Source organism: Eurypyga helias, unplaced genomic scaffold (assembly GCF_000690775.1).
Source record: "Eurypyga helias isolate BGI_N326 unplaced genomic scaffold, ASM69077v1 scaffold35720, whole genome shotgun sequence".
In the NCBI taxonomy this organism is placed as follows: Eukaryota; Metazoa; Chordata; class Aves; order Eurypygiformes; family Eurypygidae; genus Eurypyga; species Eurypyga helias.
The window spans coordinates 25,212-42,260 of NW_010225626.1; the positions used below are offsets into that span (position 1 = coordinate 25,212).

Here is a 17,049-nt window from a genome sequence, read left to right on the forward strand (position 1 = left end):
TTGCGTACCTTGGCTGCTGAGGACATTGGCGAACTGACAGACTTTGTGCAACAGCTCGCTGTATGTGATTTTCCCAGAATCTCCAGGTTCGTTTCCTTCCCTGGAAAAGCAAGGTAACATTTGTTACAGTACAAGCATTACAAGGAAACAGTGACCCTGTAAATTCAGAGGCCCCTACTGCTCTGGGCAACACATGTCCTCACCTGCCCTTCCGAGCACAGAGTAACCAAACCCCAGAAATCCAATCCTGGACTGAAGTTCTCCAATAGTAGGAAAACTCAGACCAAAGTCCCTAACCCTGTTAGATCACTACACCTGAAAGCAACAGAATGCATGCAGTGGAAATACATGGTACTTTGAGAGAGGCAAGAAGGGTCCAACAGAACCCAAGAGTGCACATGCTCAAGAGTGAGCTGGGATTTATGGCAGGGCACCCCTTCCTCGCATCCGCTTTTGCCTGCGGGTATGTCTGCGCGAAACACGGGCCGGTGTCACGCAGCAACACCCAGCCCTTCCACACCTACCACCCGGTGGGCTGGGAGGGGGTGCCAGGGGCTGTCTTATTTTCCAGGGTCACACATGGATATACCTGTGTACGTTTGCTCAGGGGCACGCCTGCTCTGCGTTCTCCTCTCTGGGGTACTCAGAGCCAGCTCTGGGCTCCTGCAGCTCAGGTGCCAGTTCAGCAGAACCTTGCCCTAAGACCCACCAATGGGAAAAAAAACCCAAGACCTGCACCCGGAGATGGAAGAGGAATGTCACATCCCTAGGGAAATGGTTTGCTATCAAAGTGAAAAACAGCCGATGTTCATGTGACGTAACACTTCAGCCATGCAAACGAGGCGGCACTCCCAACAGATCAGGAGACTAACGAAGAATTTGAAATGACTTCACACTCGGCACAGCAGCGGTCTCCCACACCCAGGAAAGAGGGAGATGCTTCTCCAGGTCTCTCCCAAGGCAACCAGCACAGAAACATTCGTGATACGTGAAAGAACAGGGGTATCCCTCTCAGTTAACTGCCCTCCTGGAGAAGGATCCCCTTGAGTCTGTGCAGCCAAACAAACACCACCGGTGCTGGGGAGAATCCAGGAAGCACCTCCATGCGGTGTCCTCTCCTAGGACTGCAACCAGGCTCTGTTTAACTCAGACACAGAAACCTCACTACTTTAACATCTCAAACAGTCCATGGCATACAAAAATATGTACTGAATTCTAACTAAAACTAAGGAAACCAGGAGTTTCTTTTCTGATTTCATTACTTGGGGGTTGAAGATCCAAGAGCTGGTCTCAATGCTGGACTGAGCAGCTATAACTGATCTGGATTGAAGGAAAAGCATTTGCTTCTGTTGCCTCTGGCTGCACACTCAGTGCCCTCCTGCACTGTGCAGAGGTTTTCTCTGGTGCATCTGCACCGCAGCTGCAGCAACATCAGGGCTAGCACTCTGTAAACATGCTTGGGTCCAGATGTGCAGTATCACTGTGTGCAGCTGTGGTCCTCAGCGCTGAGCCTCGCTATGAAATATCTCTTACAGACAATTATAACGCTTCCAAATGCAAGCTGGAGCATCCCAGCCCACTAACGCCTCACCTGAACACCTCTGCACTGGGGTCTGCTGTGCACTGCAGACAGGCTCTGTGCAAACCAGCCCAGCATAAACCTGCAGAACAGGGCAGGGAGGAGGGACATCCCTTTGCCCGAGCCTTGCTGCAGCACAGGATCTAATCACAACCTTTACTAAGAGAGAAACACTTTCAGAGGAAAGACTAGCACAGGCTGTCCCATCAGGAAGGCAGCCCGCATGGTAGGCAGCCCACCCGCAGCCACGTGCTGCTGGGGGCTTGACTGGGTGCTGTAGGTAAGCGCTGCTTTGGCTGGTGGCAGACTTGGCCAAGGACACAGCAGAAAGCACGTTCATTCCCCATGCCAGGGAAATTAGGTTTACCCATCAACCTGGTGGTGCAATACCTAAGAAGGGGAAGGAAGACTCTGCTTTGCCTGCAAAGCTTGAGTCTTCTGACAACAAGCCCTGCAATCCCCTGCTCCAGGAAGGTTCACCTCCCTGCCTCGAGCCTTCCCTGGCTGCATTTCTAACATATCTCCTTAACAGCTTCCCGCTGAGCCCCTCTCTGCAAACAGGTCTCTGCAGGTGCCGATCTGCTTCGGGCTGGGGTGGTCAGTGCTGCTGCAAGATGGGCTGATGGTGGGATGGAGACGGAGCCTACGTAAAAGGCTGCGCTGAGCACCAGGGGGACGGCTGCCAGGCCCATTGACTGCGGCTTCTCGGGCGAGCAGCCCTGCACACCCGCTCCAGGCAGAGCTATGCAGCTCCCACACACCGTACCATGAGGGACCTGCCCAAGCCACCCGGCTGTGAGACACTGCTCAGATGTCCCTGCTCTCCCTGCATGAGAGGTGCATCTCAAATACACCAGGTGCTCCTCCACACTGGGCTTTGGGAGGGAAATTCAGGCCAGGGGATGCACCCAGGCTTGTCCTCAAAGCCAGCATACATGGGGCGCTGCAGGAGAAACGCAAAGTCAAAGAGACATTAAAACTTTTGCAAGGATTTTCAGAGGGCTTTCAAAGTCCTTTATTCATTCGCGTGACTGTCAAAGAGCTCCACTAGCATCAGCAGGGAAACCCCAGGCTTTGGATTTTAAGACGATCTTGTGCTTAATGGGAAATGAGTCACATCCACGTTTCTACAGGCCAGGATGCCGCCTTTCACCGCATCTCCAGCAAAGGCCTCCAAGCAGTCTCTCAAGAGCAGGCAATTGCTTTAAGTCCCCTGCATCTGAAAATAGTTTGGAGTGCCCACAGCTACACTCAGCAGGCTACAGCAGCACTCGGATGCTCTGTCCTCCTCTCCGACACAAAAGCCCAGAGGATTATGTATTTTAGCCAGGACATTTAAAGGAATGCCCACTCGCACGCTACCAAGTACTCTGCGTCAAAGGCGAGCCTATAAATTCCTGCCAGCAAAGTTCTGCAAGCAGCATCTTCCCTTCGGCACCCATCGGATATAAGCAGGAGCTGCCAGTCCCGAGTCTCTCACACGGACTCACTTGTCTAAATTGAACTGAAAAAGAAACAAAAATTAAAAAACCCCACCAATTGACATTTGTGAAAACATTACTGCAGTGCTCACCTCCATACCATACCTACAGTGTAGGCAGCTCAAGCCCCACAATATCCAACATCCCCCTAATACATAATTTTTTAAAAAGACAATGATGAAAATAGTTGGCAGTGGCACTGCTGTGATTGCTAGCGAGAGATCTTTGATCTAACAGCAAGTCGTCTTCTGAGAGGAAAAGTCAATTTTCATCTCCCCTAACTTCCCAGACACATCATTAGATGAAATACACAGCAAAACACTGTTTGAGGCTGACGTATTCCTCATCTCCTTCAAAAAAAACGAGTCCTGCATTTAGCAACTAGCAATCCAAAATTTTACAGTATCATCTGGGTCACAGCAGGAACGTATTTGAGGTTTTAGCACTTGAGAACCCCGTGTTTTACATACTGCATGTTGTGTGCACACGCAGCTAGAGAAAGACATTTTTTGGCCATATGGTCTCAGCTGAACTCATTGACTAAGTAAATGTAAGTCCTTTGAACTAAACACACAGATGCACAACTGGGGACCTTCCGAGGCAGGCTTTCTCCTAGAAATCAGTGCTTTATTGAAAAAGTCAGGTTTTGTGCAAAGATGACAGCTTTCTAGCTGCCCGCAGCCACTCATTGCCAGGACCAAGGGCATCAGGAACCATCACCACAGCGGCATGCAGGATGGTAGTGCCCAGCTCTGCACAAAATTGATCCCTGTTAACACACTAAAGGAACCACAGGCTCTGCAGAGCGCTTATCATACTGCTACCTTCTGCCAGCAGTTAAAATAACGGGCTCATTGCTTCTGAACAGGCACGTGATCCACACATGCCCCACGGCACAGGCCTTCCACAGCCCTGCCAGCACTCAGCAAGAAAGAATCCCATGGAGAAGTCACCCTGGGCAGAGGAGGAAACTTCAGGTGGGAAACCTGAACACTTGTCACCTCCGTGGCACAACCATGCTTACAGGAGTCTCAAAGACTGACTGCTCAGCAGGGTGTTTGACCCTGGAGATGCAGAGCCACAGACCTATTTCACCTCCTGCCCACGTAGCTAAATCAAGGTTAAGCTTCCCTGTTAGAGTGACCACGTAGGCTAGTGAAAGATTTAGGGTTGTACATACATCATGTTGTAGGGAAGGTGGTTTGTAGGAGCAGGAAAGCATTTCTTTAGAGCCATATTAACTCCAGCATTGCCCCTGTGAAGCAGCCAGGGATGCGGAGCAGCAGTGCCAGAGAGGGAACTGTGGTTGGGTATTTGCACCAAAGCAGGTTCAGAAGTGACTGTGCTCTGCCATGTATCGGGGCTGATCACAGGACTTTCCAAAGCGCTGGTCTGCTTCAACCACTCATCCCGTAACCAAGCCTTACAATGCCCATCCAAGCAAGCTCAGCCCATCCCGGCTGTAGGATACCAGGCAGCAGTTTCCAAAGTGCTGGTCTGCTTCAACCACCCATCCTGTAACCAAGCAAGCCTTACAATGCCCATCCAAGCAAGCTCAGCCCATCCCGGCTGTAGGATACCAGGCAGCAGGGAGGGGTGGTAGCTTCTTAACCTGCTGCAGCTCGGTGGCCAAGGGAATGCACGCTTCCCAGAGCGCCCAAACGGACCAAGCAAAGCTGACCCGAAAACAAATGAGCAGTGCTGTTTTGTTTAGAAATCTGATGAAAGAGAAACCAAATTTATTTGCATAACCTGTTTGAGTAACAGACGAATGCAGCTTCCCCATGCAACACTGCCTCAGGGTTCACACGGAGCAGCGGGAAGCACAGGTTGCATCAGTGGAAATTCTGGTTTCAAGGTAATTGTTGACGATGATTGTGGTTTACAAGGGTTGTAACACCACTAAGAGAAACTGGCATACAGGAGAAGATGATGAAATGAAGACAAGTAAGTGAAGTGTTACAAGTTTTCAAGAGCTGCCAGACCATCTGCAGATCCACAGGCAGTCAGAAACAGAAAAATCACAGGCCAAAGCAAACGAGGGCACAAAGCCAAAGCCTATCTGACCCCTGAAAACACTCCCACTGAGAACCAAAGGGGCTGAAGATCATTAGTTTCAATTCTAAGCTCCTTTCACCACATCACCCTCAAACAAATGCATTAACTCAAAGTTACCCAGCACAGCTGGGGTGTGGGACACCTGTAAGGTATTTTTCCAGAGCAAAGCAAACCACCTCAAAGCCACACTTTCATTCCCTGACCAGCAGAGAGGTGATGGAAGCCCACAGAGCTGCTCTGCCTAACACAGGAAAAAGGCTCTGCGTTTAGCTCGTGGAAAGCACCCTTAAGAAAACAGGGGCTCCCAGTTTGAAAACAGCAGTGGGAGAGGGAAACAACCTTCTCCTAGATGATGCAATGTCATCGGGAGAATTATCACAGTGGGGAACTGCAGAAACCCTCCAGCAGAGCAGAGACAGTGGAGATGTCCACCCTAAAATACCTCTGGTGCCATCTGGACTAAAAACTCAGAGCCCAAAACTCCTCCTAAGCAGGGGACCAAGCTGCTGCATGAGAGGCATGGGATGGGCACAGCAAGTTCCCCAGCTCCTGCTCTACCAGCAGCCAGTCCCCAGACCACGGTACAAGGGGGAAGAAGCTTTCCCCTACCACAGGGCTCCTGCACGGTGGTATGTCCTCACGTGCAAGGTCACTGAGGGCGGCCAGATCTGCCCTGCGTCCAGAATTAGAGCGGCCGAAATGCCAGGGAGAGCTTGGCAGGGACGAGCTCCTGCCATCTGGGGAATGGGTTCACGCGCGTGCCGCATGGGCAGCGAGAGCCTCGGGCCTTGCCGACGCCTGCAGCAGCACGCACGGGCTGCGTGCTCAGCTACCGCGGCCATCAGCTGCTCAGACCTCCTGCTGCCTTCTGGCCTTGGCTGTTCCCAGAGACCCAGGAAACCCATAGCCTGAAGAAGGGTCTGCCTGGAGACAGCGTGGTAGTTTGGGAACAACAGTGCCAACTGCAAAAAATACGACTTCTCCCTCTGCCCCCAGCCTTGCCCATCCCATCAGACACAGGAACAGCACTCGAATGAAGAGAGCCCTTTTAAAGCCTATCCTTGAGAAAACAGATTGAAATGTGAAGTTTGGAAAGACCAGCCATGCAAGACAGTCAGAAAAAGACACTATTTCATCAAGAAAAAAAAGCAGCTTGTATTTGCATGGATTGTTCAACATGGAAATGCTCCTAGATAGGCTGCCCAAAGCAGGAGGGTCTGCAGCAGGGTCTGCACGGCTGACTCCAGGAGGTAGCTGGGGGGCTGAAACGGGTTTGCAGAAAATCTACATGAGAACATTTCATAACAATGGGGCAGACTGTCCAGGCCTGCCCACACTTAACATCACCTATCACCCACCACAGCAATGCACTGCAGCAAATACCCACAGGAGTTCCGGGAAGGCTGAGAGGTTTTTAAAGTAAAAGATTTACCAGGAAGCTCCGCTCTATGGTCCCTGCAGTCACGGTCAAATCCTGCTGCACCACAACAAAGATCAAGAAAGAAGCTGTGTAATGATGGAGCGTAGCCTGGGAAGAGCTGGTGAAAAGGTTTTCCTGGTATGTTCAGAAATACTTGGCAGCACTGAGAGAATACTACTGAGTAAACCTGGCAACACAAATGACCAGGAAGAGAAAAAGTTTATCAATTTAACAGCCTTGTCTTCTGAAACGACATGGTTAACTCTGAGACCTGCATTAAAATCACCCTAGGATTTTCCCCTTCAGTGCTGCCCATACACATAGGTAGGGCCTAACAAAGCTCTGCTATCAAATCCATCCCAGAGCCAAACCATCTCAACTACAAGTTAATCAAGTATCTAGGACGAGTGGGGCCCTATCGCTGTAAAGAAGCCCAAACCAGGCTGCCAAACAGCGCCATGCCGTGCCAAAGCAGGACCCTGTGCGCAGCAGAGCATGATGTGCCGTGTCCAGCCCCCAACACCTACCCTCTCCAGCCCAACTGACTCAAACACAGGCATTACCGTGCCTGTATTTTACAAAACTGCTAAACCAGGGCACGGTTCTAAAGGCACACTGGGCCACCACTCGCCCTGTGATGAGGGAATCAGTCTTCTAATCACTTTTAAAAATGGAAACACAGCCTACAAAGAAAACACCCAACACCCTGTATGGTTGCTACTGTCCCCTAGGAAAAAACGCATCAATCTTTGTCCTTCCTTCTCATTAAACACATTCTCAGCTCCTCTTTCTATTTCAGAACCTGAATAAGTACCAGAGGCATCCAAAGAAATAATATTTATCTTGTGCAGTCCCAACCACTGTTAACTTCACCATACCCTGAGCAATGCTCACAGCACAGAGCCCAGCTGGAGGCGGACACCGCTCCAAAATCATTCTATTACTTACTGAGCCCCCAGAATTCCCTCTAATTTTCCCACTTGCCTGCCAGGCTACACCCTAAAGTGTACTTCAAGCCCCTTTCTCTAGGCTGAAGGATGCTTGGGTACCTCTACAGGAACTGACACCTTCCGCTGGTCCACCAGCCAACGTAAGCAAGTGAGTGAAGGCCACACTATGGGGCTTGCACAGCCCGTGTTCACACCTGAGGGCTTGAACTCTCTCGGGTAACAGAGAAGATGGGATCAACAGCAGCGAGCAAAACCCTCTTCAGGGGAAATCTGCTGTTACTTGGCCACATTTGACAAAATAAGGCAGTTTACAAGTAATACAAACCACACGTAAATACCCCAGAGGTGGTGTCAGCAGCCATTCTGCACTGACGGGTACTGCTCAGCAGCCAGGGGAATTCTGCTCCTCTGTGGCTTCACATTCTTCCTACTCGCTTGGTATTGAGTAACCATCAAGTCAAGAGGATATGTGTTAACTCTAATTGTGTTCTTACTTGAAGTATTTTACAACATGGGAGAACAGCCAATGAAAGAAGTTATAGCTTTTAGCCTATTTTATGTAGAAGAAAGTTTAAGATTTTTAAAATTTGATATTCTATTCTTAAGCGAAATGATTACATAGTGTTGCAGCAAGGCTCATACGCAAGACTTACGCAGTCGGTCACCAAGTTTGGCTGACCTCAGCCAGCACTTCTAACCCTGCGAGCCAAACCCACAGACGCTGTAGAAGAATGTGAGAGTTTGACAGGAGAGGAAGCATTTAAGATGTTTACCATAAGTAATATTTTCAGAGCAGCACGGACTATTTTTACCAGCTCAACAGGAGGAGAACTTATTTCCAGCACAAGACAGCTGATTCCTTGTTTAAACAATTTGCAGCCAAGCCATGAAACATATCCTGGACAAAGCTGCTATTAGTATAATAGTCAGCAAGCCGCCTGCAGCTGGAAATGCCCCATTTTGGGAAATACTGCATCTCTGGAAGGAGCAGACTGCCAAATTCTCAAGACCTTCTAGAAACACTGAAAGCCGGCAAGCTGACTTCAGTGGAGGCTCAAACAACATCTATCAAGGCCACGATAGGCAATTCTGGTGTACAACTCAGCCTCACGCCGCAGCAGCCTCTACAGGCGATGGCCAGATGTCACCTGCTGGACTGTCACCTCCTTCTGTACAAGGAACATCTCTTAGAAGAGAGTCAGCAGCAGCAGGAACGCAAAGCATGCTTCACGATCAGGCACCCAGGTGTGATAAAGTAATAAGGAAGGCCATCAACTTCCTTAAGGGATTCCCCTAAGGAAGGGAGGTGACATCTGCAGAAGTGATGGGCGTTGAATTCTCAGAGAACCGCCAGGGCTCACGATTTCCTATTGCGCCACGTTTCGACACAACAAGCGACGTGCAGAAATGCAAACAGAACTGAAACCCTGCTCCGCTGTGCGCAACAGCTCTGACGGAGGGCTGCGCGCGGGAGGAGAAGGCAAGCTCACTGCGCTGGTGGGAGTCCTGAGGTCTTGTCAAAGCACTTTGCTTCTACATCAATACCGCTGCCTAACAGCTCCAGGCACAGGAAGCTCATCAGGCACAACAAACGCAGCCGCCCGCAGGAAAAATGCCAGGCTTGGAGCAAGCACCCACTCTCACCTTTTTTGGCAAGACCTGATGGCTTCGTCCCCTGTAAACGCCATTACTCAGGCAAGTCTCACCACGATCAAGCCCAAGTCCTTCTCCACTCCATTCACACCAGGGTCCCAGGGGAGAGCCATTCACAAAGCTAAAATAAAATTATCAGGTTTTCTAGTCCGATGAGCAAACTGAAGGCTCTAACCTTCCGTGTCCTGAATCCTTACAGGAGTTCACCATCCTCTCTGTCCACGAACTCCATTTATCCACCCCAAGTTTCAACACTTCTGCCATCATTGCATAACCGCAGTGCCCCTCCCAACAGCCAGCAAACTATTCTAGAAACTTATCAGGGTGCCTGCACTATCTGCCAGCATTACCAGTTTCATAAATGTGAGAAAATCCAGGAGCCATTGTCTGTGCACGCACACCCCTCACTACTCCCCCAGGTAGTTACTGAGCAACCACACAGCCACAACTAGGTGGAAAGGTGGCTTTGGACAGGGTATAAGCCAACATTTTAAGACAGGGGTGTATAAAACAATTCACAAAGAATTGTGAAATCCCTCTGCCAGAGCAATGAGCAGCATGAGGAAAAAAACATTAAATAATAATATAAAAGCCATCATGGGTCTCATTTCCACGGCAGTATCGCACTTCAGCACTGGATGCTCACAGCAGCTCAGCCAAGACCCTCTTTGACTAAACAATACTGTGCTGGCTCAGAATCAGGGTCCAGTGTTTCTTCTCCAGGAGCAGCAGCAGGAGATGCTGTTTATGGGGGGCACATGAGCCTGGCCACAATCAGCCGTTCAGTTTCAACGTTGATCCTTGAGGGATCTGCTGCTGGTCCTGAAAAGCAACCATTAACACATGAGGAAGTAAAGAGCAAGGCTAACCATTCACCATTCAACTACTTTCTTGAACAACCTTTTGCTGGAAACCTCACACAGGCAGCCTGAAAACAGCTGTATCCCTGTGCTCAGTGCCACCGTCTTGCACTCTGACAGGTCTGTCAGCAGGACTCCACAGCAGCTCCATCACCCTTCCCAGCAGACTACACCGGTCCATGCACACAGTGACCCGAATCCACTGGGATGCCAGTCAGGTTTACCGGTTCCCAGGACCCCTTCTATTGCCTTCTCTAGACAGAGTGGGGCTGGCAACCTCCCAGTCCCTGGCATGGCAGCCCTTTGCAATAGCACAGAGCATACCCTGGCCAGCAGCTCTGCAATTTCACATTCAAGTTCCTGAAGCTCTTTGGGGCACATGCCATCTAATCCTGGCCACTTACTGACATCCAACTTGTTTATCTGGTCAAATACTTTCTGAATATTCCATTATATTTATACAGTTGGGTGCTGTATCCCTGCCAATAGCAGCTACCAAGGGTTTCAGAGCAAAAGGCTGGGAGCAAACAGCTCTGACAGAACGCAAATAAAAGCTGCCCCCCTGATTCAAGGCTGTTGTTGGCGTGTTCCCAAGCAGAAGAGCTTACCCAACCCTTCTCCTTCCTGCTCAGCCACAACCCCACAAGTGTTGCCCAAGTGCCTTCTTTCTTTACAGACTTTAACAGAGGAGAAAAGTCCCATTCTGCCGACAGGAGCAGGATTACAGGTTATTTGAACTCAGTAAAAGCTACTTCCAGTGAAAATCTTCACTACTGCTGAATACCCTCCCACAGCAGCACAAGGCCAGGGGTGCTTCTGAGTGGGCAAAACCACAGGAGATCACAGGCACTGTGTAATCAAGTGGTCACCAACCTTTAATGCCTGTCCCCTTCCTTTGTTGCACTGCGGAGCAGAACAGCAAGAGGCTGAGAGCACTTGCTGGCTCCTCGCTCCTGCTCTGCCCCTGCATCCTGTGATGGAAAAGGCTCTGAAGAGCAGGAGCTGGCCTTGAGATCTCCAAAACATCAAACTAACGCTCCTTCCTGGCATCTCCCTGCAAACCAGCATGCGCACCTGACAGGGACGAGTCAAGCTCTGCTTCCGAGACAGCCCTCGGAAGGAAAACCAATTTCGAGTGACTCCACACCTGTCAGCCAACTGAGTAAAACCCTCAAAACCCTGACTCACACATCTGGGAAAGCACTCCCCACACAGTGGAAGCCCACAGGACAGTACCTGCCCGAGGAAGTTATTTTGGCACTCTCATGTATTTATTTCATCCCTTTGGCACAATGCTCACCTGGTAACTGCCTCAGAGATTTCAGCACACAAGCGCCAGCTGCTAACAGAAACACCTGGGACAGAAGAACCCCGAGATATGACAGGAGAAAACTGGCAGATGCCAGATCTCAGGGGACACACACACAGCACCTTTGGAAACAAGCTTCAGACCACAATCCCAGTGTTTTCCAGCCCCTCAAGCCACAAAAAGAATCTCCAAACCCTTAGGCAGGCACCACCATGCTACCCTGAGGCAGCACCATCTTCAGATCTCATCTGCAACCAAACCCACAATAAGTCAATCAGAATGATTACATGAAATCAGTTAATTTTGAGTCCAGCATGGCCTTGCTCTAGACAGCCCACAGCTGAAGATGGAGAGTTCACTCACCAGGGGAGAAAAGCCAGGCAGCTATATCTGAGGATAAAATACAAGTCCCTCCTGTCCCAGTTTGCACTTAATACAAGCACCGGAACGCAGCAGCTGCTTGCACTACTGCCACAGCACTAACCATACTGGTTGGTGACTGTCCCAGAACTGGAGAGAAAGAATTCCACTGACAAAGATCAGGAAAGCCCATGACCAGGATATGTCTGACCCACAGCAGCTACTCGCTTTACACCTTAATACCAGGCTTCTATTGATGCTCCTGCCAGTCCCACTCCTGCACCACCCACACAGCCCAGAGTCAGAGAGGGCCCCACAAAGCAGAGAGGTTCTCGTTTGGACGTATGAGAAACGCTGCCCTAAAGCATCCAGGCAGATGCAGCCAGTTTTGTAAGCCCCCTCCCAGGCTGGAAGACTTCACGAAACCCACCAGAAGACAGCTACACCTTCTGTGATGGAAAACCGCAACTATCATTGCCCTTGAAGGGTTACAAGATCTACAGCTTAATAAAACACAAGTACATTCAATGTATTTTATTACATACTTAGGTGCACCTAATCCGCCCCATTTCCAGAAGCACAGCATCATACCATCCAGCAACGCTTCCAAAACTATTAATATCTGCCCAGACCACCAACCTGTCACTCCACACTCGGCACACACAATGGGGAGATGACAGACTGCTGAGGATGCACCCCAGAAAGTCTCTCTGATTTTCAAGGCTGAGTGGGGGCACCCCTTTTCCCATGAAGAATCCCCATCAGGGAAGGGAGCTGTGCTGAGCTGGGTAGTACTGCAAGCATAAAGCAAACACACAGCAACTTTTGCATAACACTTGTCACTGCTGTAGACCTTACTCAGATCCCCCTGTGGAAGTAATGCCTCCACAGAAGTAACGGGGGAACAGCAGCATTGGTGGTACCTGCAAACGTGTATTAGTAAAAACGACCACCCCCATGGGGAATTCTTGTTCCTTAAGCAAACTGTGATTTAAGGATGTGCTTTCACTTCCAGAAGTGTTGAAAGAGGCTTCACCATTGGAAGTATGACGAGTCATCCAGGAAGCTACCAAAGAAATGAAGAGTCAGTTTGGCACAGGTGAAGCCACTGGGAGTAGCAGAGCTGAGCGCAGCTGTAGAAGCTACAGTTAAAACACTTTTAAGTCTGGATGTTAACAGCCAGGATCCTCAGTCAAAGCATCTGTGCACATGACAGTCATGGAAGACATACCTGCAAAGGTATCTACAGAGAAAAACAATACAATGCTGATCTGGATTGTGGAGACCAAGCACTTTGTTCTCAGCAGTTTAAGGCAAGAATATTGCTGCAAACAGAAAAGGTCCAGACCTTTACAGCAAAAATGAAACTTCACCTGGCTTAATTTTTGACTCTGAGATGGTACATCCCAGAATGAAGCACTCCATGACAAGGGACAGCCCCAGATGGAGCTGCACTGGCAGCGCACAGGGGCCCAGGAACCAGCAGCTGTGGCCTTGGCCCATCTTTGCACATCATGTTTGTTCTAGGCCCAGAATGGAAACCGTAAGTAGTTATACTTTTGTTTAAACAAAGCTCCAGTAAGCTCTGGCAGCCCTTACTGTCTTCATTTCTCCTTTCTGGATGTGTTATTTCCTATGCAAACATAAGAAAGCGACTGATACACTCTCCCAACGATGGCAGAAGCCAGCAACACCCTGCTAAGCCCACACACCTTAGGCTACAGGGAGGCTAAAAACAGTATGCAAAGCTCTACCTCCTGCCCCCACCAGACATCACCAGTACTGCAGCTGGGGTGACTGGTTTAAGAAACAAAGGCTAGAATGTAGTGCTTCAGCTGTGCACAGGTTACACAGAACAGACATCACCCAGGTACCTTCAAAAAAAACCTCTTGCTAATTAGATCCCAGGGTGTTAAAAGGTGTTGTTCTCCAAATTCCCACCTGACTATTTTTTCCTCCACAACCTGCCCGAACTGATGTTTGTATGAGATTATTAAAAGGCCCTTCAGCACAGAACTAAGGGGTTGCCCATGCAACACAGATATGCCTACAGTACTGTGAAGGCACACTGCGCTCCTGCTCTGGTTGATGCTACCCACCACAGACAAAATCCTCAGCACAGCTTCAAGTGCCCTGCAAATGCCCTCGGTGTCCCAGCTCCTTGGTCCAGGGTGTTTTGCCTGCAAGGCCCGCGTCAGCCGCTGTAGGTATCTACCTGCACAGTAACCACAGTGTTACTGGCTTCAGCCTGGCATGCAATTAGGAAAGAGTTTTCACTTTTTGAGCGCAGCCCTTTATCAGAAACATTTCCTGGAGCTTCTGTTCCTTTTTAGGTCACATAAGCAATACCAAGCAGAGAAAGAGGAATCAAAAGCAGCAGGAACAGAAACACTTCTAACATTAACAAGCAGCAAGTGTGCAGCAGGCAAAACACAAGCGTTTTCTACCAACTCAGGATGGTCATTTTGAACTACACAGTCCTAACAGCAGCAAGAGGACGATGCCACAACAGTAAACATCACCCCTGTACACCTCTGCAGCACAAGCAATTCCATGTACTGCCTGCTGTGCTGAAAGAGAAATTCCACATGGCATGGGAGCAAAACCCTGTGAGTGAAGCCCATTTAGGCAGCCCCAGACTCCTGGTGGTGCAGGAACCTTCAGAGCAGCTTGGCCATAACAGATCCAGGTGAACTGTTTGCTCCTTCCCCTCCATACAAAACGTGAGACACCCGCAGGCAGCAGCACACAGCAGCTCCGAGTTTGTCAGGACACATCTCACACTCAGCAGTGCCTTGAAACATTTTCCACTTTTCTCCCCCAGTTTCTCCCCTCTCAAAGGAAAAGGCCATGGTCCTGCGTCTTTTCAAAGCTCCCCCAGCTGGGCAGTCACTAGTACCTTGCCATCAACTCAGCATCTTCCCCCATCTAGCAGGCTGTAGACTTTCTTAGAAGCAAGTGGCCAAGGTATTTAAGAAAAAAAAAAAAAACCCTCAAGTTTTTCCTCAGGGATCCTCTTTGGCTTTCAGAGGCTCACGTTTCTTTTCTGAGCTTTCATACAGTGTGACACATCTCAAGTGTTTTGGAAAAGTGTTCTGGCTCCTTCATCAGTGTTAAACACAAAATGTGAAAGGACAGGACACCAGCAATTACATTTTATTACTGAAGAAAAGCATGTGTCCTGAGAGGCATGTGTCTTGAGAGGCATGTGCATGCTCCTCACAGTAATTTTACAAGTCGCAACCCTTAGCCCCACTTCAAGAACCTCAGTGCCACAAGGTCATAGGTGAGAACCACACACGTCACGTTCAGCGTGCCTCTTCCATCCCTCCCACCGACATTCCCAGCTGACAGCTCCAGACACCCAATGCCAGGTCACCCATCACAGAACCATGCTAGGAGAGTTTATCCTAAAATAGTCAGATAAAACTGTTAGCTAAAGAGTAAGAGATCTTATTTTTCAGCACTGCGAACACAACTGAGACACCCACCATTCTAATACCTCCTCCAAATTTTGCTCAGCATCACAACTACCCCCCCAAGTTCTACCAGAATAACCAACAAGAAAAATCTTCACCAAGACCAAGCTAAAGCTGTAGGCTGCCCAGCTGTCACCCAAACGTTTATGTGCAAGAACAATGCACGCACTCCCTCCGTAAACAGCAGAACAGCTTCCAGCGCTGCCAAATGGCTTTGTTTGCTGGCACACCCTTACCTGAACCAGTTTACAAAGGAGTTTTCATTCAGAAGCTGCAGCCATTTTACTACATCCAACTGAGCTAAAGAATGTATTTAACCAACAGGGAAGTAAATACTTTCCACCATTTCACCTTTGTCTTAATCATGTAATTATGATGTGTATTATGATATGAGTGATATGATATGTGATACTGAAGCAACAGCTCTATGGATAAAAACTCCAGCATTAACCCAATTTTACACATTTTAATGTGATACATTATGATATGTGATACTGAAGCAACAGCTCTATGGATAAAAACTCCAGCATTAACCCAATTTTACAGCCGCAGCCAGAACTACACCGTCCCCTTGTGTCACAGGGCAGCCCCTTGCCACCTTTACGCCAGGTGACAGGGTGGGGGGAACCCTTCAGCTGCACAAAACCTCACAGCACCACAGTTCATCATCAGAGCAGCTGTTTTTTTACTGTAATGACAGTAAGACTCCAGCTACTCTGCTGAGAGGACTCACCATAACCCAAGTCAGTGCATCCCTAACAAGCAGTACACCCAATTGTGCTTCTGTACTGCCACACACAGTTATACCCATGCAATGTAAATGCATGCTGATTGAAGGGAAACAGCAAAACACATGAGAGGGCAAGGCACTGGTCCCAGTTTGGGGACACAGCTGTGGGGCCAGCTGAGCTAGCTCAGCAGGGGAGCATTCGGTCTGGATCTCACACATCACCAGTGAAGCCTATTTGAAACCAGTACGAAAAACCACATGAAACTTGAAATGGTAACACCAGTAACTACAAAAATAGTGGAAAAAAATACAAGCATACTTCAAACAGGGCTGGAAATTAACTTTAGGAAGAAAAGGTAACAGAGAAGCCAGCCTTTCTGACAGCATCACAACATTATCAATGTCCAAGGGCAAGGAATCAGTATGTAAGCTCAGGTTTTAGGAGAACCTTCCTGCCACAGGAGTGTAAACTTGCCAGACCCACAGAACATGAAGACGGGAGAGAAGGTTCTATTAGCTTTTTGCTGCTGGATGCTCCTCATCCCACACCCTTACCCACATCTACCTACTTCACTAGGGACCTGTAGCACCAGCCTCAACACCGTCTGACTGCTCTTAGCGTTTAGCAGGTACAACCGCAAAGGCAGAGCTGGAGTCAGGAGCTCCCCGACGGCACGCTGGGCCACTCCAGTGCATCCCAGGCTGCACAGAGGGGCTCCGCTGAGCAGCTCCTCTCAAACACCCAGAAAGCAAACACCTGCTGTACCTACCTCAACAGCAATCGACACTTCGGCACGGCATTTACGCACCTTCTACACCATAATCAAACCAGGAATTTACCAGTAAAAAGCAATTTTGTCCCCGAGTTTCTTCTCATTGACATTTCTGTCCAGGACGTTGTAGCAGATGTTGGTGGTCGCCCCTTTCATCCACTCGATGAAGATCTTCCCCTTTGTCACATCGAAGTTGTACTTCAGAAAGGGTCCCGCGTGCTGACTCTTCCAGTAAAACTCCTTCGCGATGTCACCCCAAAACTCTGCAAAGGCAACGGCCAGAGCTCGTGACCCGCACGCAGCCCCGGAGAAGGACGACACCACTTGAAGGGGCAGCCCGCACGCTCCGCACCCCAGGCGAGGGGCACAGCCGCGCCCCCTGCCCGCCCGGCGCCCC

At 49.4% G+C, this 17,049-nt stretch overlaps 1 protein-coding gene across 1 annotated transcript in view; it reads right to left on the bottom strand.

The window, feature by feature from the left end:
* The window catches only part of ACSS2 (acyl-CoA synthetase short-chain family member 2), a 29,175-nt gene extending 12,268 nt beyond the window's left edge, over positions 1-16,907 (bottom strand). Inside the window, exons 1-2 of the mRNA XM_010150154.1 lie at positions 16,720-16,907; positions 9-100 (exon numbers count right to left, since the gene is read on the bottom strand). Of these exons, the coding sequence (XP_010148456.1) occupies positions 9-100; positions 16,720-16,808 (181 nt within the window). The 5' untranslated portion in view covers positions 16,809-16,907. The remainder of the gene's footprint in view (positions 1-8; positions 101-16,719) is intronic.
* Between the last annotated feature and the right edge of the window lie 142 nt (positions 16,908-17,049).